Source organism: Ptiloglossa arizonensis, chromosome 2 (genome assembly GCF_051014685.1).
Source record: "Ptiloglossa arizonensis isolate GNS036 chromosome 2, iyPtiAriz1_principal, whole genome shotgun sequence".
Classification (NCBI taxonomy): domain Eukaryota; kingdom Metazoa; phylum Arthropoda; class Insecta; order Hymenoptera; family Colletidae; genus Ptiloglossa; species Ptiloglossa arizonensis.
Genome location: NC_135049.1, coordinates 26234117 through 26261972, shown reverse-complemented (window position 1 = coordinate 26261972; position 27856 = coordinate 26234117). Strand labels below are relative to the sequence as shown.

Here is a 27856-nt window from a genome sequence, read left to right as displayed (position 1 = left end):
GACGAACGAGGACGAACGAGGACGAACGAGGACGAAAGCAGGCGCGAAGCGAACTCGAGTGCTCGAGGACGATGAGAGAGCAACGGGGCCGGTTTCCTCGGCTCGTTCCGAGGAAAAAAAAAAAAGAGAAAAAGAAATCATCGAGCTTCCGTGCGCGAGACCGCGTCGCTCGTCCCTTTCCTCCTAAGGGAAACGGTGGACGTTTAGCGGCTGGAAAAATCAACAGCGGGCTCAAAGAATCTTTTGAAACGGTGCTGTTACGATGCTCGATTAGCGGTACGGCACTAACGATCGACCCTGGAAACCAACCCAGGGAAAAGTAGACGCGAACCGACCGCGACCGATCCGTTCGTTCTTTCGTTCGGTTGTTCCAATTTCGTTCTCGGTTTTTCTTTTCTTCTTCTTTTTTTTTTTTTTTTTTAAGTCGGACCGAGCACCGACTGGTTCGCGGCTCCGTGTATCGAGAAACGATCGCCGATCGAGTGTTCTCGCTTCGGGGTCTCGATTCGGTCGCGATCGTGTATCGATCGTCGCCGCGATCGCGAAATTTCTCGAACGCTTCGTCCCGCGATTACGCGGTCCGTGAGAGTATCGCGTGTAATCCCGTGTACGGGATCCCAGCGGTCGAAGACCGTGCGATTCGGAGTGTTTCTCAGCGGCGCATATCGCGCGTCGATATCCAAGCTGTTCGACACCCACGTAGGGGTCGCGGGAGGAGCTCGCGGCGCTGCTCCGAGTGAAATTTTCAGCGGCGCTGGCTACGCGCGCCCGTATTATATTATACGCGGCGCACGCAGGAAACTATACGTTCTACGACGTTTAAATAAACGCATCCTCTCTCTCGCTCGGTACGCTCCTCTCCTCCCTATCCGGCGGCCGTCTCTCTAATTTGTCCGTTCAAACAAAAAGCAATTTGTTACCCAGCGGACCGACTCTTGGTCCGTCGGTGCACGTCCCGCGCGAGACGAGCGGAGAGACCCCGTAAAGAGCGACCGAGAGCGAGACGAAACCAGAGAAAGACCGTGCATCGGAGAGAGCAAGAGAGAGAGAACGTGGAGACGGAGCGGGAGAGCGAGAGAACTCGGTGTGGCGGAGGTGGAGGCGGTGGTAGTGGTGGTACCGGTGGTAGTGGTGGTAGTGGCAGTGGCGACGATGGTGGTGGTGGTGGCGGCGGCGGAGGCGGAGGAGGAGGAAGAGGAGGAGGACGAGGGGTAGAAGGAGGAAGAGGAGGAGGAGGTGGAGGAGGTGGAGGAGGAGGTAGTGGCTGATTTAAACCTGTCTGGCGGCCCGCTGCGCGCTTAACAACTGAAAAACAAACATGGCGCCGAGAGAGCGCACCGGCCAGCGGGAGCCCACGTATGCCGCGCGCACCGAGACCATAAAGTGCTTCTGGTACCCCCGGAACCCGCTGTTCCTGCTCCACCGTGTCCATTCTGTCCCCTCGGACACCGTCCGGGCCCCGAAACGATTTTTCCCTCCAGCGAGAAGGTGTCGGGTAGTTTTCGAATATTTTCGAGCGTTCTCGGGCCGCTCGAGGCAGCTTCCTTCTCGACTCGGCGCTTCCCAACGCGTCGAATTCACCGGGCGAGCGCGGGCGGCCCACTTCCGACGCGACTCGCTTAAACTACGAACTTACCCCTGGGGTGACGGTCGCCGGACCGAACGGATACTTGGTCCACTCGAGCTTCTCCTCCTGTGTTGTGTCCAAGAGAACGACTGCAATCAAAAAGAGAGCGCTCGGTTAGCTCGATACGCGACATTCGCGGAGAGTGTACGCGCACGCGCACGCGTACGCGTTCTCTCCGTGAGTAAACGAGAAGAATCGAGCGATCGGTTCGCTGAACCCGAGATCGTTCGATCACCGACTACTGTAACCAATTAGGTATGTAGGTAAGGCGCTCGAACCGGTGCACGATTCCGTACGTTTCTCGTCGGCAACCTCGCGAACGAGAAACGCGTACAGAGCTACGACGACCGTGCTGCCGAGTACGTTTCCAAAAACTCTACTCTCCGCACTCGAAAACACGATCTTTGAATATTCTTGGCAAACTCGACGAAAACAACGTCGCCGTGGTACGTTTCCCCTTTACCGCGTCTTCCTAGAACCGGTTGTCGAGATCTCTCGAAATCGTACAACTTTTACGTTACGCGACTTGTTCCCATTTTTCGATTTCGATCGGCGGCCAGTTTCCTTTCCAACTTTTCCGACGGTCGCTTCGAATCGCGAAACGATCTCTTCGGCGACGACGGATCACTGTGCTTCGAACGCCATTATATTTCCCTTATTCGATACAAAAATAATTACCGCGCTCGAAAATCGAAAGACGGTATCGTTCGATCCCCTAATCGTCGACGTTGGTAGAAATTTACCACGCGGATCGTTGCGCGTTTCCAAGAAACTCGAACAATTTTACCAAACTTCGTTTCTGCGTAAATGAATCGCCAATGTTTCGAAATCGTTTCCCACGTTTCTAATTGCAAAATTACCTTCGATTGAACGCAACTCGCGCGCCCCGATAATTTTGACGGTTCGACCTTCGCTTTGAGCAATTAAACGATACTTTGCGCAATAGGGAACGGAGTATCCAAATTCGGTTAAGGGATGTATCATCCGCAGGGAACGTAAACGATTGTAAATCGCGTTTGGCGTTGCACCGCGATCGTTATCGTGAATTTATTTTACGCGTTCGCGCGTCTCGTCGATCGTCGACTTTAAGTTACAGCCGTTGTTACCTTTCGATCGCTTTGTACTCTCGTCGCTCGTATCCGTTTCCGTTATTTTCGATCATTTTTGTTTCATTTTTCTCAAACGGGTTTTTCGTCTCGAAAGTAACTTCGAATCGTGTTTTTCGAATTCGATTTTCGATGGCCCCTCGTTGCCAAAGAGTCGTCTCGAAAAATTACTCCTATTGCTTCGTCAACGTTGCGAGAAACAACGCACACTTGAATCGTTTCTTCGTAATTATTGGGTTATTCGGAAAGTCATTTTGTTTCTTTTAAACATTTGATTAAATTATATATTCTCCATTTTGGAAAACGAAACGACTTTTCCAAACAACCCAATATTTCCAAAAACGACGCTTCCCCGATCTCTGTTTTCACGTTCGCGCGAATCAAAGTACGAACTCTGGACCGGTGTCGCGTTACCTGTAGTACATTATGCAAAACATTGCCCGACCTATTTGATACGTTTCGGTTGTACACTTAACGTTAAAAGCGTGTACTGCGTTAAAATGTTACTACAAACGCGGCGTTGGCTAATATCTCGCGGTTGATGCAACCATGCGAAGATTTACGGATCTTTCGTTCGAGGCGATCGTAGTTTACGATCGAGGATAATAATTCGACGATCGAAAACGCGCGTCGATCTACCGCTTCGGAACGTTGACAAAGAAAATGTTTGTTCGTAAATTTTCACATCGTCGACAACCTTTTTTCCAGGAAAGGTGCATTACTTTCCGTAGAGATGTTCGTTCATCGAAAAAATACTTTGTCCGAAGCGTCTCGGTCGAACGAAAAAGCAATCCGAAACGAGAGATCGGAATTGTTTCTCATTCGGAGTGTAATTGTTGCTGGAAAGGATCGTCGAGAATTTTTTGAACGTCGTCGCTGTAGAAAAATAATTAAAGCTCGAGCAAGAAAGCGCAGCGCGTCTTTCGAATCCATCCAAGATGGGTTCATCGGCGTCGGAGTTTTCGATAGGGGGTATAGTTTCGAGACGAATCGAAACTGGACACCGTGTACACGTTAACGACGTTCCCCGTCGAAACTCGTCGATCGATTTAATCGGGTTTTTCGAACGGTCGAGCGAGCGCTCCGACTTTATCCGCGCTATCGGCTTTCGATTTTCGCGCGCAACGCTTCCAACGGCCGTAGAAACGCGTCCCGGACGATACACTGGAAAAGTAAAAGCTGAGAACCTCGCGTTTACCGCGTTGGAGCGGAGCGGGGGTGGTGAGAGCGGGCCCTTTGAAACGTTCGTCGACCAAAGGACGATCCTTCCCGAAACGTGGCGTCGGGACGGTGTTATCCGCGGGTTACGAATCGATTCCGTAATTATCCGACGAGCGAAGCGACGAGATGGGAAAAGAGCGAGGGAAAGAAAAAAAAAAAAAAAAAAAAAAGAAGAAGGAGAAAGGGAAAAAGGAAAGGAACGCGACAACGTTGAACACGGTGGAAATGGTCGGTCAAGGTGATCTTTCAGCGCGGCGAAATCCTCGTCGGTGTATTGAAACGCGCGGGAGAGCCCTGGCAAAGATTTTACCGTAAAAAGTCAACGTTTCGAGGGGGATGAGGGAAACGACTCCCTCTCAAAATGGCGGATCCTCGAGACCGTGCTAAAACACCTTGCTTCTCGGCAGCTCTCGTTCTCGTCCTATACGAGAAGGGTGAGAAAGCCCCGTCGGCGCGGGGAACAGGGGCGAGAGAGACTCGTCCGAAAGAGGGAGAAGAAGGCTCGGTCGCGCGTATCGTTGCACACACAGCACACCCGGCAGGTTGTGCGTCGTGTCCTGCGACACGTTTGTAGTGGTGGTCGTATCGACCGGCTCTCGGCTGCTGCTACAACCCACCCTCTCTCGGGCTCTCTCGCCCTCTCCCGCCCTTTTCCTCTTTACCGCTTCCTCTCTCTCTCTTTCTAGTTCTGGCGACGTCTCTCTCCGATCCCGGGTTTTCACCCCGTTTCGGTGCTTCTCTCGCTCCCTCCGTCCATCTTCTCCTCTTCGTCCCGCGCGTTGTCCCTCTCCTCGTACCCCGTAGCGGGTGGGTCGTCCGTCCTTGTTCCACGGTGTTCATCACCGCCGCGGCGCTATCGGTCCAACCCTCTTCGCTCTCTTTTCTCTCTCGGTTCCGTAGCCCGGTCTCCGTCCTTCTTTCGCGACTTCAATGACCTCTCTGCTTTTCTACGCGTCGGTCTTCCTTCGTTTCGCGCGACTCGCTCGCTCTTCCGCGTCGATCTCCTCGTCCTTTTCCGTTTTTCTCGGTAACCGTAGCCGCGTCCTCGTCGCACGGTGTTCAGCAGTGCGACGCAGCTATCGGTCGCACCGCCCCCGACGCGCGAGCTTCGTCGTCGTCGTCGTCGTCGTGGTCGTCGTCGTCGTCGTGGTCGTGGTCGTGGTCGTGGTCGTCGTCGTCGTCGTCGTCGTCGTCGTCGATCCCTCCCCAGACTCCGGGTCCTTGAATTCCTAGACCAAAGTACCCCAGCCGACGCGGCGGGTGCACCGGCCCACCCCTGCCACCGCGCCGGATGGAATCTCAAAGGTGAAAACTGCGCGCTGCAAAATCCGTACCGAGCCTCCGAGTCCCTTCACCGCCCACCCCCGACACCCCCGTCATCCCTCCCCTCTCCCCCCCGCTCGACTCTTCGTCATCGTCGCTACCCCCTATCTACCACCACCGACCGACTCCGCTTCGACGAGCCACGCAGAATCCCAGGGGCTCTCGCGCGTACCGCGATTATCCGACCTCATCGAGACACCGTCGAAATACAGGGGTGCCGGTGAAAATAATTGTCCCGCCGGCACCTGCCTCTGCCGTTTCTTTCGGACTCCCGGCGCGGAATTTACGCGGCGCCAGTTACCAACCGAACGCGAAAATCTCCCAGCTATCGGCTCGAATGCCAACGGATACGTCTCTCCTGAAGGAACACGTTCGCGAATTCTCGCGAACGGACCCTCGACCCGAACGCCACTCGAGCCGGTCCTCCTCTAAGTCGTCTCATTGTGCGTAATGGGCTTTGCAGCGCGCCGGCCTAATTCGAGCACCCTCCAGAACCACTTCGGATCTATCTAAGAACGCGCCGCTACGAATTTACCCGACCAAGATCCCAGTTTCGACGATAAACCAACCGGAACACCGAAAACTTACGACCGAGTCGAGAGGATTCACCGCGAATCGTACACTCGAAACGTATATTCCTTACTTCGTCGACGATGGCGTCGCGTACCGCGCGATACCACGGACGGAAAATCACACGACGCGAGGAAAGAGAAAGTGACGCGTGATGCGACCGCGAGATGCAACCGCGGTGCATCCAAAGCGCGGTGCACGCGTTCGAAGACTCGGCTCGACTCGCGACGCGGATATCGCGACACCAGGCGTCCGATACCGATCGTTCTTTCACCGAAAGAGGTTCCTCGGTTCGGAAGAACTCTTCCGTCCGTGCAAAGTTTGAAAAGTAACGCGATCTCGGTGGTCGAGTCGTACGAGACGATATCTTCCGTTCTTCGGTATCGGTTTCGAGATGACGCGATCGAGCGAAGTCGAGCGGAAAGGAAACAGAACGCGGAAGAGCGACGTTGAGATCGATGTTGGTTTTTTTTTGGAAAGAAACGAAGAATTTCCTTCGAGGTGAAGCAAATTTGCCATCGCGCGGTCCTCCGAAAATCGAGAACGATAGTCGTAAACGAGTTCCTGTAGTTCCACGTTCTCGGTGTTCGAGTCTGCGCGACTCTCGTCTCCCAAATGTCGAAAACCGCGCGAAAGGTCGTTGTTTCGAGAACGATGTCCGCGAGGAGGCGACCGATCGAAGGCAATTTCGATGGAAACGACACAGGACCTTCGCCAGGAGCGGACTAAGTCTCTGCGTAGCTCTACGAGGGAACTGAAGCTCCTTTTCGAGGTAGAGGTAAATTCTTCACCGAGTGAAGTGCAAACGTTTTTGCAAAACCAGTCCCGTTACTTTTTAAACGCAACTCGTGCACCTGTACCGCGAACCTTACACCGAACGTTACTTTTCCGCGCGATCCTCGAGAAGACTCACCCACTCGAAGATTCCTTCTCGAACGACCAATAGTAACGTTCTCCGAAAATCTTTTATACAGGTATCGCGGTTCTCGTTCCAATGGATACGACGATTCGATTTCGTGCTCGAAAAAAATCTATACTTTCGAGAAAGCATAGTTTGCTTCTCGGTACAGTTTCCGATCACTCGAGAGGATAATACGGTAGAAGAATTGAACGGTAGACTCGCGTTCGTTTGTTTCTCGTAAAACGGGGATGTAACTAAAAACGAGGGCAGAATGGGGGTCAAATTCCCCGTAAACTTGGATCGAACGTTTACGAACGTCGCCGAGGAACGTCTCGCCGTAAAAATCGAACCACGGGGCGAATTTCCGCGCGAGATCGTGCTCCGTGTTTCGTCGTGGTCGCGATCCGCTTCGAACGAGCAAACGTTCGACAGGAATCGCGTTGCCCCGTCGCGTTACGAACAGTCCGTGGGAGAAACAATTAACGAGGGAACTTTGACCGTTTCGTCGACCGATCGTCTCTTTGATCGTGAAAACGTATCTCTGCTACAGCGTCGAGCGTCTCGCAACGGGACGAGGACGATTCGGAGTTCAATTTTTCGAAGAAGGAAGATTCTCGAGAACGAAGATCGTTTCGAGTGGCGTTGTACGTGTTTTTCGATTCGTTCTCTTTCGTTTTCGAGTCGCAGATTGGCTTTCGACACGAATCGATCGCTAGTTGCGCGCTGAAGCGAAACGTTATCCTCGAGGAGGACGATCTCGGATGGAATCGGTGGTTTTTCCGAGGCGTTGTATCGGCGCGGTAAGATCGAGGAGGTGTTGCGGGCGGTTCGTTGGCCGCGAGCGGGGCGAGGAACGGGAAGATTGCCGGTATCGGCGAGGAAAGGACGAGTCGTAGGGTCAGCGTCGAATTACTATTCCCGAGGGTGTTTACGGTGAAGCGGAAACGAGCGAACGGGTCTCGTCGGGTCGTCGTGAAAACGACGACGGGTCCGTCGTTCCGCCGTGTGTTCCGTACCGCTCCTCCTTCGATCCCCTTTCTCCCTTTGCCACGCACCACTCTCGCGAGTACGTAGAAGCGCGCGGGAGAGCGAGAGGGAGACCGAGAGGAGCGTGCGAGTAACCGGTGTACGACGCGGTCCCGCGAGACGTACCGAATTTAAATTTCAAATTTGGAGCGTGTCGCTGGGTGTGACGGTATGCATAGCGTTGCCTGCCGGCCCTAACTCGCTCCGCTCGATCGCGCGTCTTTCTTCCCTCGCCGTTCGTTCCTCTCGCTCGGCGTACTATATATCCGTCCGTCTCTTCGAGTTCCACACCCCCGGTGCACCGTTTATCCTTCCATCCGTCTTCGTTCGGTCGTATCGGACGAGAAACCGGCCGCGAGAGAAACCTCGATATCCAACGGAGGGGAGAAGAAAATCGGAAAGTCGTATCCCGCGAACTCGTATCCGGCGTCTTACCGCGTCGGAGAGCGCCGATCCGGGGAAAATTTCCCGGGAAATTCCGAGGGACTCGCGGATACGAATCGGCAGGAAATTCCGGGAGGATCGCGTCGCGCTAGACGCCGGCTTATCCGTAAAAAGCCGAGCTCGATTTCCAATTATCGTTGCGCAACGAGGAGAGCCTTCTCTCCGCTTTCTCCGACGGGGTCGGTCGGTTCGCGTCGGTACGCGTCGAGTCGCGTCGAGTCGCGTCGAGACGCTCGTGGTCTAATCGGAGACGATCGCGCACGCACACGCGTCCCGGCGACGCGACGGGGTGAAAGAAACGAGAAGCGCCCGCTCGGACGATAAATCGATAGCCGAGGTCGCCGAAGTAGATGGATGAGTGACGTAACGAGCCTGTTCTTACCGTACGCTCGTAAGAGAGGTCGGCTCTCTCGCGCGTATACAACCCGAACGAGCCGATCGAATCGCGCGCGCTCCCGCTCGCTCGCTCTGGCGTTCGCGCGAACGCGGGGGGAACCTGTTGCCCGATCCGAGAGAGGACGAGCGGCTACTCGGAGCCGATTAAGATTACGATTTCGCCTCCTGCGCGCACGCACGCACACCTGCGCGGCAACCGACCCGAGGAGACCGTCTCTCCGAGAACGCGCGCGATATCGTCGTTGTCCCCACGGCTGCCATTCACCGGGACGCTCGCTCTCGACGTTTTTAAACCTCGCGAATTTACGGTGTTTCGACGATTCGGGGGAACACGGACCGTTTTCGTACGGGGTCCGAGCCAAGAGCGAAAGAGGAGGAAGAGGAGGAGGAGGAACGGTTCGATCGGCCTCGCCGGAAATAGGTTATAGCCGATCTTATCTCCCCGCGAAATTTACGTTTCGCGTATAAGTCGAGCAAACCCGGCGTCGTCCCCGATTCGGATCTTATCTCTCGTCCGTAAAGACGAACTCGTCGAAATACTCGCGTTGCGTGCTTCCCCGTCGTTCGAACTATCGGCTCCCCCGAGGCTCGTCTTTCCGCGATCGCTCCTCGGTCCGCGTAAATCTCGAACGATTCGATCTCTCGAGCCAGGAACGCCCGAACGAAGAAGAAAGACAGAGAGAGAGACAGAGAACGAACGGGAAGAAAATATTCCCGATTGGAAGATCCAGGATCGATCGATGTCTTCGTCGAGGAGCGAGAGAACGGTCCAAGGGAGGGACGCGTGCACGCGTGCACGCGCGTTCGATCCTCCGGGAGAGAGGACCACCTACGATCGGCGAAATGCCCGACGGTGCGTACGTACGTTCCTCGAGTTTATTTCGGCCCTAAAAATCCCCGGGACGAGGATCGCGCGCGGCTCGCTCGTCTTTTTCCCGAGACGGTCGCTCGGCTCGTTTCTCTCTCGAACATCGAACCTCTTTTCTCTTCGGAACGAACGCGACGCCTCCGTGCCTTCGGCTCGACGGCCTTCCAATTTGTCAGGATCTCTCTTCCCGCTTCGGGCTTTCTCCGTCCGTCCGTTGGTTGGTCCTACGGTCCTATGGACCGTTGGTCCGTCGTTCCGTCGTTCGGTCCTTTCCTCGGCACCCTTCTTTCCGCTTCTCTTCCTCGTTCCGCTGGAGGGTCTCGTTCTCCTCCGCAGCGGCGCCGCGTCCTCCTATCGCGCCACGAACCGTTCGCCAGGGTGTCGTTGACCCATCGTACCACCACGCCGGTGCATCGATATCGTTCGCTCGGTCCGCCGAATTCGCGCCTCGATGGACAAAATCCGGCTCGAGAGCCCTCCATCCCCTCCGTTCCCTCCCTCCGTACCCTCTTTTCTTCTCTCTCTCGAGATTTTCCCGACGACGAGTCTCGAGATCGTTTCTCGATCGCGTCCTCGCGAGCCAACGGAGAGACGTCCGACCACGGAGTGGATCACCGAGGATCCCCGAAGGATCGTGGGAGGAATCGCCCTCGTCTCGGATCGTAACCGGTGGAAACGCGCGGCCACGCTGCCCAAGGAAAAAATACGAGGTGCTCGGAAACTTTAACCCCGGTTCCCCGGTCCCCGGTCCCCGTTCTCCGCGGGACTCCGTGGGACTCCGTGGGCACCGTGCACGATCTTTGGGTCCGACTGGGCGGCGCGGGGACCCCGAGGGAGAAGGGTGGAAGGGAGTTTCGAAGACGGCCCACGCCGAAGCCAGCCGCACGGCCGCCGCGCAGCCATCGCCGGAATTACCATTTACATAGCGTTATTATGTTTGCGCATAATGTATGTACACGTGTTAAATCAATTATTTAAACAATATGGGTCCCCGATGGTGACGCCGCGAGGGGCGCGGAACGAAACCGAGAGATACGGGAGAAAGGGGGGAAAAAGAGACTCCGGACACCGCGTGTCCGCGAGATGTTAGATTACCCGGTTCGCCTCTTTCGCTCGTTCCCTCTTTTTCCCTCTCGCGCTCATCCCCTCCCCTCCATCTATCCTTCTCCCCTCCTCGCTCCGTCGCTCGCCGGTTCTCGCGAGGCTCTTTGCATATGGATCTTGAATTTCAATTGTGCTTTTCAAGCGCAGCCTCTACCCCTCCCTCCCTCGTCTCCCTTTTGTTTCCCCCGTCCATCTCGGCCGAACTGCCTTCGCCCTAACCTTTCTTCCCCCGTCTCTTCTTTCCCTTTCGAACTCTTTTACCCCCGCGCGACCAACACCGACGACGAAACGCGTACGCGTAACGACCCGTGGACGTTGACGATCTCGACCGATCTCGATCGTCGACGCGCCGGAACATCACCGTTGTCACGTGCAACCGAAAACTCACGAGGAAAAAAAGAGAGACGGTCGCCATCGCTCGAATCGAGAAACACCGACGAAACGAAACGCGTCCAAAGCTCGTTACAGCGGACAAAACTAAACAATTTTCAATTTCTTTTGCTCCGACTCGCACCGTTGCAAACTTACGACCAACGAACCGACCGTGGAATCTTCGAGGGTTGTTTTCCAAACGAAAGGAAAATGGAGTTTAACGTTGTCGAGGACTCGATCTACGCGCGCAAACGATTTCAGAGATTTTGGAATTTCTTTCGCGAATTTTCAGCTCACTTCCGGCGCGCCAACGACTTCAGAGATTTTGAAATATCTTTTGCAACTTATCAGCCCACTTCCGGGGCGCGAACTTTTTCAAAGATTTTGAAATTTATTTGCGACTCTTAAACCCACTTCCGGCGCGCGAACGATTTCAGAGATTTTGGAATTTTCTTTCGCGATATTTCAGCCCATTTCCGGCTCGCAAGCTTTTTCAGAAATTTTGGAATTTCTTTCCCGACTTTTCAGCTCATTTCCGGCGCGCGAACTTTTTCAAAGATTTTGGAATTTCTTCCACGACTTTTCAACCTACTTCCGGCGCGTCGACCGGACTCTCCGAGGCTCTGGGATTTCGAAGAAGAATTCGCGACGCCGATGATACGATTAATGACGTATCGATACCGCGGGTAACGCGAGGAGGCGTCGATTCGCGTCGACCTGTTGCGATATCCGCGCGAGAGCTACCGATACCGCGTTCGAGGTCGATTTTCGATAACGAGGCTCTCGCGACGAGTACCGTTCGTTAACGATACTCGACGACGCGTGCTCGTTGGAAAGTATCGAACGGTATCGACTCTCGACGTGGACGGTAAATAAGAAAGGATCGGTGCGAAATAAACGGGACGGGAAAATATCTGGGTCGTCCATTGTACTCGGTCGCGCTTCTTTCGGTGTTCGTTACCGTTCGAAATCGGTATCGAGGGGTTGAGGACGATGTTTCTCGATAAACGGAAAAGAAATCGTCGAATTTCGATTACTCCAGTATTCGTTTCGGTTTTTTCGTCGTCGATACTCGGTACGACAGAGTATCGGTATCGAAGGGTGAAAGACGATCTTTCGGTAAACGGAAAAGAAATCGTCGAGGGAAATAATTCGCCTTATCCGAGGGTCTTTCTCGAGGGGTTTTCGTTGGTGTTTCTCTCGTAGCGATCGGAGTTCGTTTTCGTTCGAAATCGGTAAATAGGAAAAAAAATCACTCTTCTCCACGGTATTCGTTCGCGCTTCTTTCCCAGCGATCCAAGTTCGTTGTCGATGCTCGGTACAATAGAGTATCGGTATCGAAGGGTTACAGACGATGTTTAGATAAACGGAAAAGAAATCACCGGGAAAAATAATTTGCATTATTCGAGGGTCTACCGTTTTCGTTGACGTTTCTCTCGCATCGATGGGAGTTCGTTATCGTTCGAAATCGGTAAATGGGAAATAAAATTCACTCTTCTTTCCCCTGGAAAAGAATTCTTCTTCTTTTCCCAGCGATCCGAGTTCGTCGTACAATGCTCGATTCGACAAAGTGTCGGTATCGTCGTCGATCTTGTATCCGCCCTCAAATTCCACGAACGACGACGCACGAGCGCGTCGGTCCGATCGCGAACCGATTCGAGAGCGTCGGTGATGTTCTTTCGAACGGCGATAAACGCGTCGGAGGCGCGACGAAGGTGAAAACAGCGTCGTTGCGACGCGTCGCGGCGTCGATCGTTGTCTGGCTCGCGGCCAAGTCATCGAGATACTTATTTGTTTCCGCGCGCGGCGCCGATGTACGTTCGGCCGGTCGGATAAATAACTCTCCTGTGACGACTCTCTCTCCGGCTCGTAAATATCCTGGGCGGTGTTCAACGCGACTATCAGGCGACGGCCGACTTTTAATTTATCCCGCGCCCTTCGCCTACGGAGTCATCGTGGTCGTGGTCGTGGTCGTGGTCGTGGTCGTCTTTTCAGGCCGTTCGCGAGCCGCGCGTCACCACCGTTCCACGGCATTAGCATCTAAATCACCGGGCGCGAGAGAGGAGTTTGCGAAAGAATCGTCCGCGATGAAACAACGCCGATCGAATTCGTTACCCCGAAAGGGTCGTTCAAAGGCCAGAAACTCGCCGGCCGCAAAAAGAGGTCTCGACCCCCTTTCTCGGCCAATTTGCAACATATACGTATACCCGGCGGCCGAAAACAACCGGACGTTTTTCCTTTTGTCTTTTCTCGGCCGTTTTCGCGGGCCCTCGTCTTCGATCGGGGGCATTAGCATGGAAATTAGCGGGCCTCGACCGCGCGATGATCGAATCAATCGTCCACGAACGACCGACCCCGTCGTCGTTATCAACCGGGTCTACGAGACGCGAGCACCCGGGGATGATCCTCGGCTCGTCCTCTCTCGTTTTTTTATTTTTCCCCGTTGGTTTTTTTTTCCCCGTTCCATTCGATCCGTGTCTTCCCAACTCGTCAACCGGCTATAAATTCCTCGTTATACCCTCGGTCGGGTTTTTTTCGTTCCCCTCCCCCGTGGGCCGGTACATCGATTCGTCGAAGCGATCGCGGCGGAAATCGCTGGAAAATTGATAGACCGGCGTCGCTCGGCGCACGAAACCTTTATTGGAAATTTATGCGGATCAGTAATTCTACCAGCGGCGATACCGTCAGGTATTCGAGGATCGTTACCGCTTCGTCGATATCGTTCCGCGGATTATACGGGACGCGAGCGCGCGAGTTAATTAATAAAATGACCGGGAGGACGGCGGCGAGGAGAGGAAAAAAGTAAAGAAAAAAGAGAAAAAAAAAAGAAAAAAAGAATACCGTTCCGATTGCCGGTAGCCGCGAAGAAGGCCCGCTCGCGCTGCTCACCGCGCTGCTCACCGCGCTCGCGACGAATCCGCGGGAGCGTGCGCCCGTTTCCTCGGGTCCGTTTCTCGGCCACCTGTCCGATCGGTAATTTATGCCGCTCGGCAATTTCGCGTACCGAGAATATTAGACATCGACGCGTTCCTCCGCTACCAGCGTTCGCTCGCTCGAAGAGAACCCGTGCGCTCTCGCGCGCCAAAGAGCTCGTACGCGTTCGTTCGTGTACCTCTTTCTTTCTCTCTCTCTCTCTCTTTCTCGCTCGGTCGGTCGGTCTCGGCTCGGATATACGCGCGCCGTACACCCTGCGCGACCGCGATTTATCTCGACCGGTTAATGCGTTCCGAGAATCTATTACTGGCCTCCCAATATTATAATTATTTTATTAGCGGGTCACTCGTTATTCTCCTTTTTACGACCGCCCGGAGCGATTACGATTATTTTCCTCTCCCCGACCCCGGTTAGCAATTTTTTCACTTTTTCTCTCGCATTTGCATGCGTCCCGACCGTGCGGAATCAAAAGCGTCTTTTCTGCTCGCCGCGATCGGGTTCGGTGCTCCTCGCGCGAGACAGCGCGCGTCTTGTCCGCGAACGACCCTGCGCCCGTCTCGTCTCGATAAAATACGTCCACGACGCACGGTTCCCGAGTCCTGGTATCCGAGGACCCGGCGATAAAGCGATTTCTTCGAAGCGGTGGAGAGTCGGGGAGTTTCGCGTCCGAGGGGCCACGATTTTCCCGTAGCCGCGGTATCGATTCGAAACGCGGAAGGCTCCTCGATGCCTCGGAGGAGTCGTTAATCATCGCGACGAGGGTGACTCCGAGAGTTCATTAGCGAACCGTTCGAAGAAAATATTTGCGGCCCCGGCCGATTCTTCTCGAGTCTTTTCCCCGCTTTGTCTCGGCCGAGCTCCGCCGGCCGCCGGCAGGAATCTTTTAATTCCGTGCCCGAGGGGCGGGGTATATTCACCGCGCGCGTTGTTAAGCCGGAGATTTTACGACACGATCCGAAATAACGAGAAACCCGAGTCATCCGCGCGCGCATAACTTATCTCGTTTCGTTTCACGTTCGAGTTACCGTTCGGGATTCCGTTTGCGCGACCCCCGGAGAAAACTCACCATCGTAATCCCAACGGGGTAGAGGGGACGCGAGGCGACGCGAGGCGACGCGAGGTGACGCGACGCGCCCCAGATATTCTCGATCGTCCCCCGCTCCCTCACTTTTTCCTCCGTTTCGGCCTGGACGACCGAATTAAAAATAATTACCGGGAACGGAACGCGAATCGAGAGACCAACGACGTTACCGTCTCGCGAGGATCGAGAATTACGATTTTCGAGCGTTTACAACCGCTCGGAAAACAAGATCGACGTCGAACCGAATCCTCCTGCTTTTCTCTGAGCGAACTTCGAATCGATTCGCGAGAAAACGACACGATCGAGCGTAAACGCGAGAATACAAAGTCGAAGGTGTACAAACGCGTACAACTCGCCAACGTTTCACCGTGCGACGACACTTTGGCACCGATGCAAAGGCAGTCCTCGAAATGAACGTCGACCTCGCGTTCGTTCCAATGCTCGCGACATCTCGTCGACCGAAAACAACCACGGTGAGGATTTACGTTCCCTGGAACATTCGACGGCTCGAAATCACGAAAAGCAAGGTGTCTCGATACGTCGAACGAGGCGGATAGGTCGAAAGACGACACGCGACTCACGGGCGTGGAATCTCGTTCGGATCCTCGAGCGGGAAAGGTTAAAAGTTTCGCACGAGCGGAAAGTTCGAGGTTCGTCGCGGAAATTCGCCGGTTTCGCTTCTACGGGCTAGCGCGGCCGTAAACGGAGCCGTTTCTTTCCATTTTAACGCGGATCCGTCGCGTCGCCTTGGAATCGCGTCGACGCGCACCTGCGCTCGGATATCGAACTCGTTCCGAAGCGGAGAGGAGACCTTCGACGCGCCAGATCCGGACGCTCCGCTCGAGTGCCCGCGCCTCTCCTCCTGGGAAACTCGTGGATTTTTCACCGACGTCGCGCGGCCTTTGTTCCACGGATCGGTCGCGGCTCGCGGAGAATCGTCGGTAAGCGGAAAGAACTCTGCGCGTCGCTTTTCAACTCCTTCGTTTCCTTTCGAGATTCTCGATCGTTCGACGATTTTCAAAACGGAGGACGAAGAACGGTGTGCTCCAGCTTTCGATTTTTAAGACGCGTACGGAGTACGGTGTAAAGAGGAACGAATTCGTCTCGCGATTCGGCGAGACGGTCGACTCGAGGGGCAACGAGAAAGTCGGGGATTCCGCGTGGACGGTGTGGACGCGATCGCGAACGAAAAGCAAAAGTAACGGTAGTCGGCTGGTCGTAAAAGCCACCGGCAGAGAGCTAATAGACCTATCCTGGCCACGAAACTCGCCGAGAGTGTGCGCGCAAGAGAGAGAGAGAGAAAGAGGGAGAGGAGGCGAGAAGCGAAAGAAAGGAAACGCTTTATCTCGGAAAAGGGAAAATTTAGGGGTCCCTTTTACCGCTTCTCTCCTCTCGGTGTATTCCTCCTGAGCGGCAGTCTGCCATATTATCACCGGCCTCGAACTACCTGTATTATTAACGGTGGCCTCCGGGTACAATGGGACGAAAAACAGCCTTGGGTTATCTCGCCTCGTAAAATTCTATTGGCCGCGACGCGTACCGGGAAACACGGTACCCCGGTGGTTCCCTCTCTCGGTTTCTTCCGCGGTATTTTCTTATCTGGTTTCCTCGAGCGTTCGGTGTCCCTCCGGTATCCGAATTTCCCGTGGCCTTTAAACCGGTCTCCGTACGCGGTAGCCTCGCGGCGAAAATACAAGGGAACCGGGACGCCGCCACGGAGCTTCTCGTTATCCAAGGACACGTGTACCCCGATCGGAATACGCGCGAACCTTACGGGGAGACCTTCGGGACTCGATAACGCGCGCCCGAAACGACCGAGCGACGCGGGACCGACGCGAGGCGACGCGAGGCGACGCGAGGCGTCCTCGAGAGGCGTTATCCGCGCGATAATTCCCCCGGTTTCGACGCGAGCAACGAGACTCTCGTCGGCGGAAAAAGGATCGATACGATCTTCCGTGCTCCGATAACGGAGCGGACTCGACGCGGACCGACACGGGCCGTACAAGGGAAAGAGAAAGCAAAAAACCCCGAGTCGCGTCTCCGGTTGAAATTTATTTTTTGGAGTACACGAGACGGCGAGACGGCTCGGCTCGGCCCGACTCGACTCGACTCGACCCGACCCGACCCGACCCGACTCGACTCGACTCGACTCGACTCGACTCGACTCGACTCGCTCGGCTCGCTGTGTTCGTTTATCGCGAACGAAAGAGCCGTGGGAGAAGCGGAGACCGATAGAGACACGCGGCCCTGCCAGAGAAAGAAAGAATCCCTTCTCCTTCTCGTTCTCGCGCGCGCGGACGCGAACACGCGAACACGCGAACACGCGGACGCGGACGCGGACGCGGCTGCCGGATGACGGAGGGAAGTCACAAATTTTTTCATTAATATGCAGCGAGACACCCTCCTAACTCCCTTGCTCGGGAAAGGTAATGTAGTAGCAGGGGTAAAAAGGGAGAAAATGCAGTCTGCCCGTCCCCGTGGCCGTGTGTTCGCGTCCGTGTGCCCGTGCCACCGCGTGGGTGTAAGAGAGAAATAATGGTCCGCTAGGAAATGTAACCAGCCGACGCTCACGCCCTCGTCGCGACGCCTCGAGAGACTTTACGGGCGGGGAAGGGATCGAAGAAAAGCGGGCGAGAGACAAAACTGGATAAAGAGGGGCGGAACGGGGACCGGAAAACGGGGTGCGAACCGGCAAAGAATACGCGGCGTAAAATGTTGCGCCGATATCTGCGCGCCGACCGTACACGGTGTTCCGTAATACGAGGCGCGATGGTTCGCCTCTCTCTCTCTCTAGAGAGAGCGAGAAAAAACAAAGCGAATCGAAAAGCGCCGCGAGCCTCCGTTTTCCATCCGATCGACCAACTCGTTCGTTTCCGAAACGTTCGAGTGAAATTCGAACGTTCCACGTTTTCGCGCGTCCTACGTCCAAGAGAATTGAAATTTTTCGATCCGCAAAGGGAACGATGGATGCTTCTCACCGAAAGGAAACCGATATTAAACATTCGCAAAGTATTCGCGCGAGTTTGTATCTCGACGCTGGAACGCGTCGTCGACGTTTACGAACGCGAGGACAACTCGCGTTCTTTCCACCAGATTTTACGCGAAGAGGAGTCCAATTTTCCGAGCGCGCGAGTCTCGCTTCGAAACCAGTTGGACCGTGAACATACTCCACCGTTCGCGACGGAACGTTGCTGTCGCTCGATGAAAATTGTAAACATTCTCGACTCCGTTTCGCACTCGGCGCGAATTACCGGACACCCCGTAGATCCGTGGAACGTTCGGGTTCGCGTTTCGATCGTTCCGCGAGGTATCGATCTCCTCGTACGCAGACGAGACGTTCGCGCAGAATTCGGCTGGCGAACGCCACCGAGAGCGACGCCGGTCGCGCAGAGGTGTAGTCCGTTCGCGTGGTACGAAACGCGAGTTAAAGAGGAGAGTCTCCTGGCGCAAGAGCGGTGGTCCGATCGCGGCAAGTCGGCGCGAATTCTGTCGGTTACGAGAGAGCTCGAGAAACCGAGAGACACGTAATACGGGCTCTCCTCGAGGCTCGTCGCTGGCTCGTACTTGGAGCCCCGCTATTCGAGAGGCGTTTTACTCGTCGGCATACCTAACCTCTCTATATATCTCTATACCCGTCTCCTCCTTTCCTTATCCAGCGGCGGCCGCCCTCTCCGTTCCTCCGGCTCGAGATTTTTCTCGGCGATTAAAATTTATGCTCACTCGTGTTCCCGGTGCGTGCGTATCGCGTTTCGTCGTCGCGCGATGCTCGTTTTGCGCCGGGTTACGCACACGCCCAGCATAGCGCGTCTTTTTCTACGCGTCGCGGGGTCCGCCTCGTCCCTCTCGGCCGCGAGACACCGACCGAAATCGGCCCGCGAACGCATATCGCGCGTCCCCTCGCCGAAATCGACCGTAAGAATTCCGAACCGCGGGAATCCTCGCCGCGTTCCGCGCGGAGGGAACCGCGGAAGAAGACCCGCGGTGGTCGAATCGGATTTCCCGTGGTCGCGAGGACGAGGTTGACGGCTCGCGAACGCGGCATCGGTTCTTTTTTCGACGGGGCCAAAGGAATCCGCTCGTCCCGCCCTTTTGTCGCCGGAGCGCGATTCGCGGCGGAAACCGACGGCTATTGCCCCGAAACCGAACGAGATTGACGTTAAAAGCGAAGCACGCGGTTACGTCCGGACCAGCCGGACGGATTTCAAAACGGGAGATATCGATTTTTAATCGTACCGCAGCTCCGACGAGTGACCGACGCGGGACGGATATCGCGCGGCCGTATCGAGAATTTTTCGATCCCGATCCAGTCGCTTCGAAACCGACGAGGCTCCCGGAAACGAGGGAACGCGTCAGAGACGGCGAGGAAGCGAGAAAACGCTCGCGAATAAAATAGAATCGGTCGCGGCGAGATCGAGGTAACTGTACCTGGATACCCGGCGCGGTACCGCTCGAAAATTCCTACCGGAGTTGGAGCCCGATCGAGAAGGATCGGGTCGCCTCGCGACGGTTTCCACCGCGCGGTGGATCGTCTCCTCGATCGGCAGGATTCCGCGTCTCGTTCGGTGGTTCTCTCGGAGCTCGGTCAATGAGAGTAGCCTACATTCGTCCGTGCGATCTTTTCCTCGGTGCAGGGTCCGCGAGAGAGAGAGAGAGCGCGTACGCACACACCTGGCGCGCGCGCGCGGACGGGTTCGCGCGCCCATAGGCGCGTACAAAAGGATACGGACTCACGAACGGGCACACGTACGGTCGTTCCGCCGTGAGAAGAGACAGCGCACGCAAACGCGTCGTCGGCGGTGGCGGTGGCGGTGGCGGTGGCGGTGGCGGTGGCGGTGGCAGCACGCACCAGAGGGCCCGTGGTGCTCGTCCTCGTCCGTGTTGGTTTCTCTTTCCGGCGTTCCGTTCGGGTCTCCGTCTCTCCGGCCGGCAGGGGGCAAGTTTCAGTCCGTCCTTGTCGGCTCGATAGGATGCTGCCAGGCTTCGTACGACCGGGCCCTGGACCCGGAGTAGTAGGCTGTACAGGTATGCACGCGGTGGGCTGGCCGGGCATTCCTGCGGCGTTGCCGCGTCTCTTACTCACCGCGGCCCCGTCGAGCGAGAATAAGAGAGAAACGAGGATACGGCCGGCAGGGACGAACGAAGAAAAGAACCGACCGGGCCGAGGGGACCGACGGTCAACGGGGGGGGAGCCGAAAGAGGAAGGCAGCGAGGCTCCGACCCACCGGAGCTCGAACGAGTCTTTCTGCCTTTTCGTGGAGGCAATCGAGTTTGCTCGAGAGAGGACTGCCTCCCTGGCCAGGCTCGACCCGCTCCCGCTCCCGCTCCCGCTTCGGCTCCCGCTCGCCGCGATCTCGCGGCCTTAGCGCGCCTCGACGGAACCCTGACCGCGACACGTTCCCTTCGATTCCCTCCTGATCGCCGCGAACGCTCCTTCCTGATCGCGAACCGCTCCGACGCGACCACCGAAATTTAGAACCGTACCCCACCCCCCAGTTCTCGCCACCGTTCCAGGGAACTTCCGCTTACTCGACGCGTGGACCTAACCGACGCCGTAGACCGCGTCGCGCGAGTTTTCGTCCGGCGACTCGCGCGGTAGGCGACCGACCAGACGGAGAACAACGAGAGACGACACCTGGCGTCCATTATCGAGCGCACGGGAACCAGGGCGGTAACGCGTTCATCGAAAGATCGAATTTTAACAAACGAGGTGCACTATCGCGTATTCGTAAAGTGCGTCGCCAAGAATCATCAAAAACATCGAATCGGTATCCGTCGACGACAGACGCGAGGGAATTCTAGGTACCGGTTAATTGTCCATCGGTGGAAGTTTTCGCTCTCGGTTACGAGCCGCTAAACGCGGGTAATTCGAGACGCGTTCGTCGCGACTCGACCTCGGTGTGTATCCCCACCCTCTCTCTCTCTCTCTCGCTTCGAACGGTACGCGCGTGGCTCGTTTCGTGACCGAGATTAGAAAAGTCGATCCATCGCGGATAGCCGAAACTAACGGAGATCGCAACCGGAGGATTTCGGACGCGAAGAGTTCTTACCCCGTTGCTCGGGCATTCGATTCGTTGGAATACGCGTACACGGTTACGGCTACCTCTGTACTCTCCGCTCCCGTTTCGCCGAGTTCCGTGGAAATCGTATTAGACGATCCGGCGGTCGTCTCGTCGAGTATCGTTACGGTTCACGGTTAAAGGGAATTCGTCGAAAGGGGAGATTCGAAAGAGGAGGCGGCGCGCAGGGTAATCGAGCCCTAAGCGAGTCCACGTACCGAACGAACCGTGGCGGTCCGCGCGCGCGCGCGCTCGCTCGCTCGCTCGCTCGCTCGCTCTGGAAAGTAATCGAGTTTCGGGCAGCGCGTTATTGCGTTCGGTCGAACCCTCTAAGGAGCTCGCCGGATCCGATCGAAGGAACCAAAGAGACGTTCCCCGTTCGTCCAGACCGCCGACGGAAATTGATTTTGCGCATCGAACCGATCCACTCGGACCGAGAGAAGCTCCCGTCCGTTCTACCCTCTCGTCCGTTCGTTCGAGCGCGGACGTTTAAATTTTCAAACGACACCGGGAAAAACCGTCGGCTCGCGACGAACGCGCTCGGCTCGCGGCGCGAGTTTATCGCCGCGGAGGATCGGTGTTTACGAGTCCACCGGCGGATACGGTAATACGAGTAGTCGACCTCTCGGGGATCCGGTCGAAGAACGAAATTCAGAGATATAACGGGAGAACTCGAGGAGAGCGAGCCGCGAGCCGAGATATCCAATAGGCGAGGGTAACGAGAAGCTCGGGTTTCGCGCGGCTCCGAGGAAACCGAGTTAGCCGTCTCCGTTCCGCGGACACGGTCCACCGGGACCGCCTATCCTTCCCAACTTTCGTTAAACGCGTTACCAACGAACGGAACTACGCTGCGCGGGATTTCCAAAGCGAGATCGCTGAACGCCACCGGGAGGGATCGACCGGCTCCTCGAAAGATCTCCAAGGATCTCGAGAGCTCTAGAAATCGGATCGCGCGGAGTTTCACGGTCGATTTCGAGAGTCGCCTGGAACGATCCCGCGATTCGAAAGATTACGGTTGTTCATTCTCGAAACGGGGAGGAACGCTGCGCAGGGGTGCCGAGAGAAGCCCGGGGCGGTGGCTTTTTTTCGGCATAAATATGGAAAACGTTCCGGGTAGCTCGAGACTCGGAGCATCTCCGAGAAACCGGGCTTCCCAAAGCCCCGCGCGTTCTCGTCGCTCGAATAAATCACTCCCGCGGTTATAGACCCGTGACACATCCATCGTCCACGCGGCCGGATCGTTAAAAAGCGATCACGGAGACAACGCGAACGAGGAAGCCGTTGAATCCTCGACGGTGGAGAGGAGAAAAAAAAAAAAAAGAAAATAAGACACGAACGGAGAGGGAAAGAGCGAGAGAGGGGAAAAGAGAAAAAATCGGAATACGCGTCGCGTCGTCGTCTACGTCGCCGTCGTCGAGGTACGCTCTTCGCGTCCCTCCGAACGACCGAGAACCAACCACCGCGGAGGATTTCTCTCCGCGGCGAGTTTTCTCGGGACGAGTAAATATTCGACCGAGTACAGATCGAGTTCTCGGCAAATATCGCCGCACTGGGCTACGAGAATACCGATTAAGTCGCGTACGCCCGAGGGTTCTGTATAGTCTTGGCCAACATCGACCGAGTTCCCTCGGAGGAGCTCGATTCCCCGCATCTTCGAGGGAACCGGGCGCGCATATCGATGCGCATCGATTCGCGCGAGTCGGTAAACACGCGGAAACTCGGGCCAATCTCGACGATACGCACCGATATCTGGGGATCGTTGCGTCACCGGACGACGGCGATCGCGTTTCCGAAACGCGTTCGATTCGACCGATCGCGATCGGCGTAACCTCGCGAGTCGAGCGGTAATCCCGGCAATGGTGGTCGATCGTAACGTTGATCGAGGTATTTACGAGGCCGCGGGATCGACGCGCTCCTATCGAGGGATCCATCGATGCGACCGAGTCTCGACGGAGCGCGCGGAAAACACCGGAACGTATCTCGGAAGCGTAGGAACTAGTTCTCGGCGAGGCTAGCAATTACGCGGAAGAAACGACGCGTCGAGACTTTCCAGCGGAATCGCTCGAGATACGGACCGAGGGCGCGTCCGGTCGCTCGGACGTACGACTTAATCGATGCATCTGACTAAGTATACAGAAGGAAGTAGCAATCGCGCGGGTATATCGTGTCCCGAGGTGTCGGACGTAGACCGTCGTCTCGGTCGACGATTCGACCAACGGAGACGCGTTCCTTGCAACGAGATCGTAGCATCGAGACCGCGGAGAAACTCGATCTTCGACGCGAACGTTTAGCGACTTTCGGACGCCCCGAAATCGTTCCAGATCGTGTTCTACCTCGACGATCCGAACGGTGTTTCTTTTCGGAGTTTCCCGGGTAAAACGGTTCCGAACGATCGGACCGGTGCGCGTTACGTTGCATTTCGCGCGTAGACTCTCTCTCTCTCTCTCTCTCTCGAGTCGCGTTGCAAAATTAGTAGCGAAAAGTTCGTCGCGATACGCAAGTGCGATGGAACGAATCGCGGATAGAAGAACGCGGAGCAAAGAGCGTAAAGACCGGTGAAGGTACTCGTCCGCGCAAGTGGGTACACGATCGGTGGTAAAAATATTTTCCTTCGGTTGTAAAAGTCGAAGCCGCGAACCGGGTCGGTGCTCGGCTCGAGGGAAGAGCAAGAGCGAGCAGTCGGGGGAACGGCCTCGAGCGGGCGCTCGGTTTCGCTCCGACTATAGCCGAGCGCGGTGGTGGGTTTTCGATTCGAGCCGCGTTGGAAAGAGGAGGAAAGACGACGCCGTGTAAAGAGAGAAAAGGAGGAGCGCGGTTGCGGTGTGGTGTGGTGTGGGGTGGGTGTGGGGTGGGGAGTTACCTTGTTCCGCGTGGGTCCCTCGCGGGCAGATCAGCAACAGCAGCAACGGCAGAAGGTGGGCAGCGGAAGCAGCAGCGGCGGCGCAGGTGGCTAGAAGGCCTGCTACGCCCGCCATATTGAAGGGGGCCATTCTTATCGCAGCCCCACCGTGGGGCCGCCGGTCCTCTCACGATCTGTGCGAGGCTGCAGCACCGGCAGCGTCGTCACTCTCTCCTCCTCATGCCTCCTCCACGCTTCGTCTGCTCTTTCCGCACGTCACGCGACGACGACGCGCAACCACCCTCGTCGCTTCCCGACTCCTCCAGCTTCGACGCTACCAGCAGCACCACCTCCTCCTCCTCCTCTTCCTCCTTCTCCAGCACCTCCCGCGTCTCCCGCGTCTCCCGCGTCACCCGCGTCACCCGCGGCTCCCGCGTCTCCTGCCACCTCCTCCTCCTCTTGCTCCTGCTCCAGGTCGTGCAACCCTTCCGGATGCGCCGTGCAGCCCACCGGCGCTTCTTACCCCTCCGAATAGTGGCCTCGCTCCTCGAATAAAGCTCGACCGAGCGCCCCTCGCCGAATCCTACGTTATTGTCTCTCCTGGCCGGTGGCAGGAGTTCTCCTCGTCGCTCGAACGCGGCGCCGACTTTTCCTCTTCGCGTTCCCCGGCTACGCCATTAAAAACGATTAGGCCGCGGTAAACGCCTTGCGCGTGGACGAGCGCCGATCGAGGCGTTAGGCCGATTCGAAGCGTCGAAATCTCTCTCGCAAAGGTTCGCTCCTTTTTCCAGGATCTGGTCTCGCGATCGCGGCGACGAGGCTCGATTTCGGGGCGCGACGGCGCGTCGGATGCGACCGGAACAAGTCGACCGACGATCCGCGTACGCTGCCAGAAACGCGTTCGATTCTTTTTTTTTTTCTCTTTTCCTTCCCCCGTCGGTTTCACCTACAAAGGGTCGGTGGCTCTCTCTTAACGACGCGCCGAGATTCGTCGCATTTCCTCTCCCGGCTCTTCGTTTCGCCTCTCGCTCTTCCACCGGCCGCGCTTCCACCCGTCGACGCCTGAATTTCTCGCAGACGCGCGACTCCACGGGCTGCCTCGTCTGAAAGAAACAAAGATGAACCCCATTAATTAAAATCCGCGAAATATCCTTCCCCCGTTCTCTCCCTCCACCGGGTCCCCGTGCCAGCCGAATAGACCGGCGACACTCTATTTCCATCCCTTTTCGCGCGAGCCACCGAGCGACTCTAATGACACCCCTAAATGGAAACAACGCGGGGGCTGTGCTCGTCTTTGGCTCCGGTTCGCGGTTTTCGTCTCGATCGAGACTCTCGCGACTCACCCCCCGGTTATATACGTTTTCCGGGCTCCCCGTTCGCGACCCTTTGTCCCGAACTTTGGACGCGTTAAATGGTCCGCGGTTCGCCGAAACTTCCGGAATTTACGAACCGCGTTTCCGAATGGCCTCCGTACTTTTCCACTTCTTTTTTACGGGCCGATAAGAGCGCGAAGTCGAAAGCACCGGGCGCCGCCGGCCGCGTGCTCGTTCCTCGATTCCACGAGCCAACGCGACCGTTTTTCCACGACTCGGACATTTCGACGAGGTCGCATCGTCGCTTTTTGGTTCGTTCTCGCGAAAAAAAAATAAAATAAAAACGCGAAAAGAACGCATCGGCGCGTGGCAACGAATCGAGCACGCGCGACCGAGAGAATTTCGCAACGGGCGGAACCCTCTCGAAATCCATCGGCGGGTAAACTCGCGTCCCGAAGGTTAAGAGGACAGCCAGCTTCGATCGAGTTAAATCCCGGAGCCGAGCGGGAAACTTTGGAGACGTCTTTGCACGGCTTTGCCGAGCGGTTTACTTTCATCGGCCCGCTGAAAGTAGTCTTCCACCCTCGGTCCGCGGCGAATAAAGTCGAATAAACTCCTGCCCCTCGAACCGAGCGAGGCGGGACCTCGTATACCGAGATTCATCGAGCGGAAACGAGCTCCCTTTGTGCCCGAACGCGACCGATATCGTTCGGTCGAGCGATCGAACCTTTCCGACGCGGCTCGTGAAAATCGACTACCGAACGTCAACCCGAGACCAACCCCCGTCAACGACCGCGATGGACGATCGTTTGGCACCTGTACCGTTCGGCCGGACCACTCCGCGAAGATCGTTGTTTCTCCGTTTGTATCTCCGAGCGTGCCAAACGACGCGCCGCGAAACGGACGCGTTCCAACACCGTAAACCCTCCAACGAGCGTTATCTCCTTTCTCCTCGTCGATCGGAGCAATCGCTACCAACTTTTGCAATTTCCAACTTTCGTGTGTAACCACCCTCCGCGCGCACGTGTCGGTGTCACCGGTTTCACGGTGTCGGTGGAGCGGTGTCGCGTCGTCGTTCGCGCAACGAAAAGCATAGAAACGAAAGGCTCGCTCGCGAGTACGCACGCACGATGATAGATCGCTGCGAGTCGGAATTGACCACGGAACTCGGAATTGCGGTAATCGGAGGGTCGATCGCGCGGAACGTACGCGTTCCGTTCGAACGGACCGCGGGAAACCGTTTGTCCGAAAATTCTCCAATCTTCGTCGCTGAACCGTCGCCGCGTAGATGGATTTCCGATGGCTCTGCCGCGCGTTTCGAGACGCTCGTCTCTTTTCGCTTGGCGAAAGTGGATCGTCCCTTGGAACGTTTTCGCCTATACGCGATCAACGTCATCGCGTGTCGAAAGAGAGCTACGAACGAGAACCGTAACGAGGATCGATCCATCGCGAAAAAGTGCATGGTTCGTGTCTCGTCGCGATTCGTCGCCGATCGATTCGCGATCCGGGCGTTTCTTTCGTTCGGTTCGTGCACGAGAGAAAGGTAATTTCCGATGACACGGAAGAAGAGAGATAGAGAGAGAGGCGCACAGTCGAGAGAAACGCCGAGCGACGAAAGCGCGCGCGGATACCCGCGGCCGGACTAATTCCAAGTTCAAGGTCGACTTGCATCACACACGCGGCGTGCACGCGTCTAACCTCGCTGAGATCGCGTTAGTCGCCGAAGCAGTCATCTAGCCGGAGAGTCCAAAAGGGGGAAATGGCAAAAGCGAGTAGAAAGGAGGAAGGTGGAAGAGAAACGGAGAGAGAGAGAGAGAGAGACTCGCGAACGCGAGTTTGGGGTTCGTCGGTACGGTGGAAGGGGCGTCGGGATGGGACGAGGAGCAAGGGGTTTTAGGATCAATACCACGCGTTTATCCGTCTCTCTCGCCCTTTGGTCGCGAGCACACACAGAACCGCGAGACGGAACGCGCGAACGAACGAACGAACGAACGAGCGCACGAGCGAGCGAGCGAGCGAACGAGCGAGCGAGCGAGCGAGGCTGGAAGGGAGACGGAGAAGCATCCAGCGCCGTCTTCTTTCGAGCGAGCTTTTGGTCGATCTCTTTCGCTCCGGTAGGCCGCAGGGTCTGGCCGGCGTCTCGCCATTCTTCGACGAAAAGAGACGAACAAGGGAGAAGAGAAGCGAAGAGAGGAGAAGAGATACAGGGCTCGGTGCACGAGAGGCGAAGGGTTCGAAGACGGGAAGCGGAGAGAGAGAGGAGGGACGGGCAGAGGACCGAAGGAAGCACGAAATTCTAGAGTACCAAAATATAGTAGAATGGGAAGGTGGACCGAGGGAGAAAGGGGTGGTGGAAGGCGCGCTTTAGGAGTTCTTCTAAAGCGGGCAAAGACCTTCCCTCTCCTTCCCTCGCGTTCTCTTGCTCTAGCCAGACCGGCCAAGATGCATCCGCGAAATTGCAGACTTCGGTGAAACGGTGCTGGTAGCTCGTGCAGCGCCTCCTAGGTCTACGGTGCTTGCCTTCTTCCGTTGCCATTGCTCACGAGTGGCCTCGTAAAAAATTTAAGATGTCCTCCTCCTCCTCCTCCTCCTCCCTCTCCTCTCTCCTCTCTCCGTCCCGTTCTCTCTTTTCACCCGCCTCCTCCTCTGGTCCTTCGCTCTTTCCTCCTTGACTT

General features: G+C 56.3%; 1 protein-coding gene across 10 annotated transcripts in view; it reads right to left on the bottom strand.

The window, feature by feature from the left end:
• Eph (Eph receptor tyrosine kinase) overlaps window positions 1-24086 on the bottom strand; it is an 87592-nt gene extending 63506 nt beyond the window's left edge. For all 10 annotated transcript variants that reach the window (XM_076327703.1, XM_076327708.1, XM_076327701.1 and 7 more), the window contains exons 1-2: window positions 23890-24086; window positions 1637-1716 (exon numbers count right to left, since the gene is read on the bottom strand). In XM_076327703.1, coding sequence (XP_076183818.1) covers window positions 1637-1716; window positions 23890-24019 — 210 coding nt within the window. In that variant the 5' untranslated portion in view covers window positions 24020-24086. The remainder of the gene's footprint in view (window positions 1-1636; window positions 1717-23889) is intronic.
• Between the last annotated feature and the right edge of the window lie 3770 nt (window positions 24087-27856).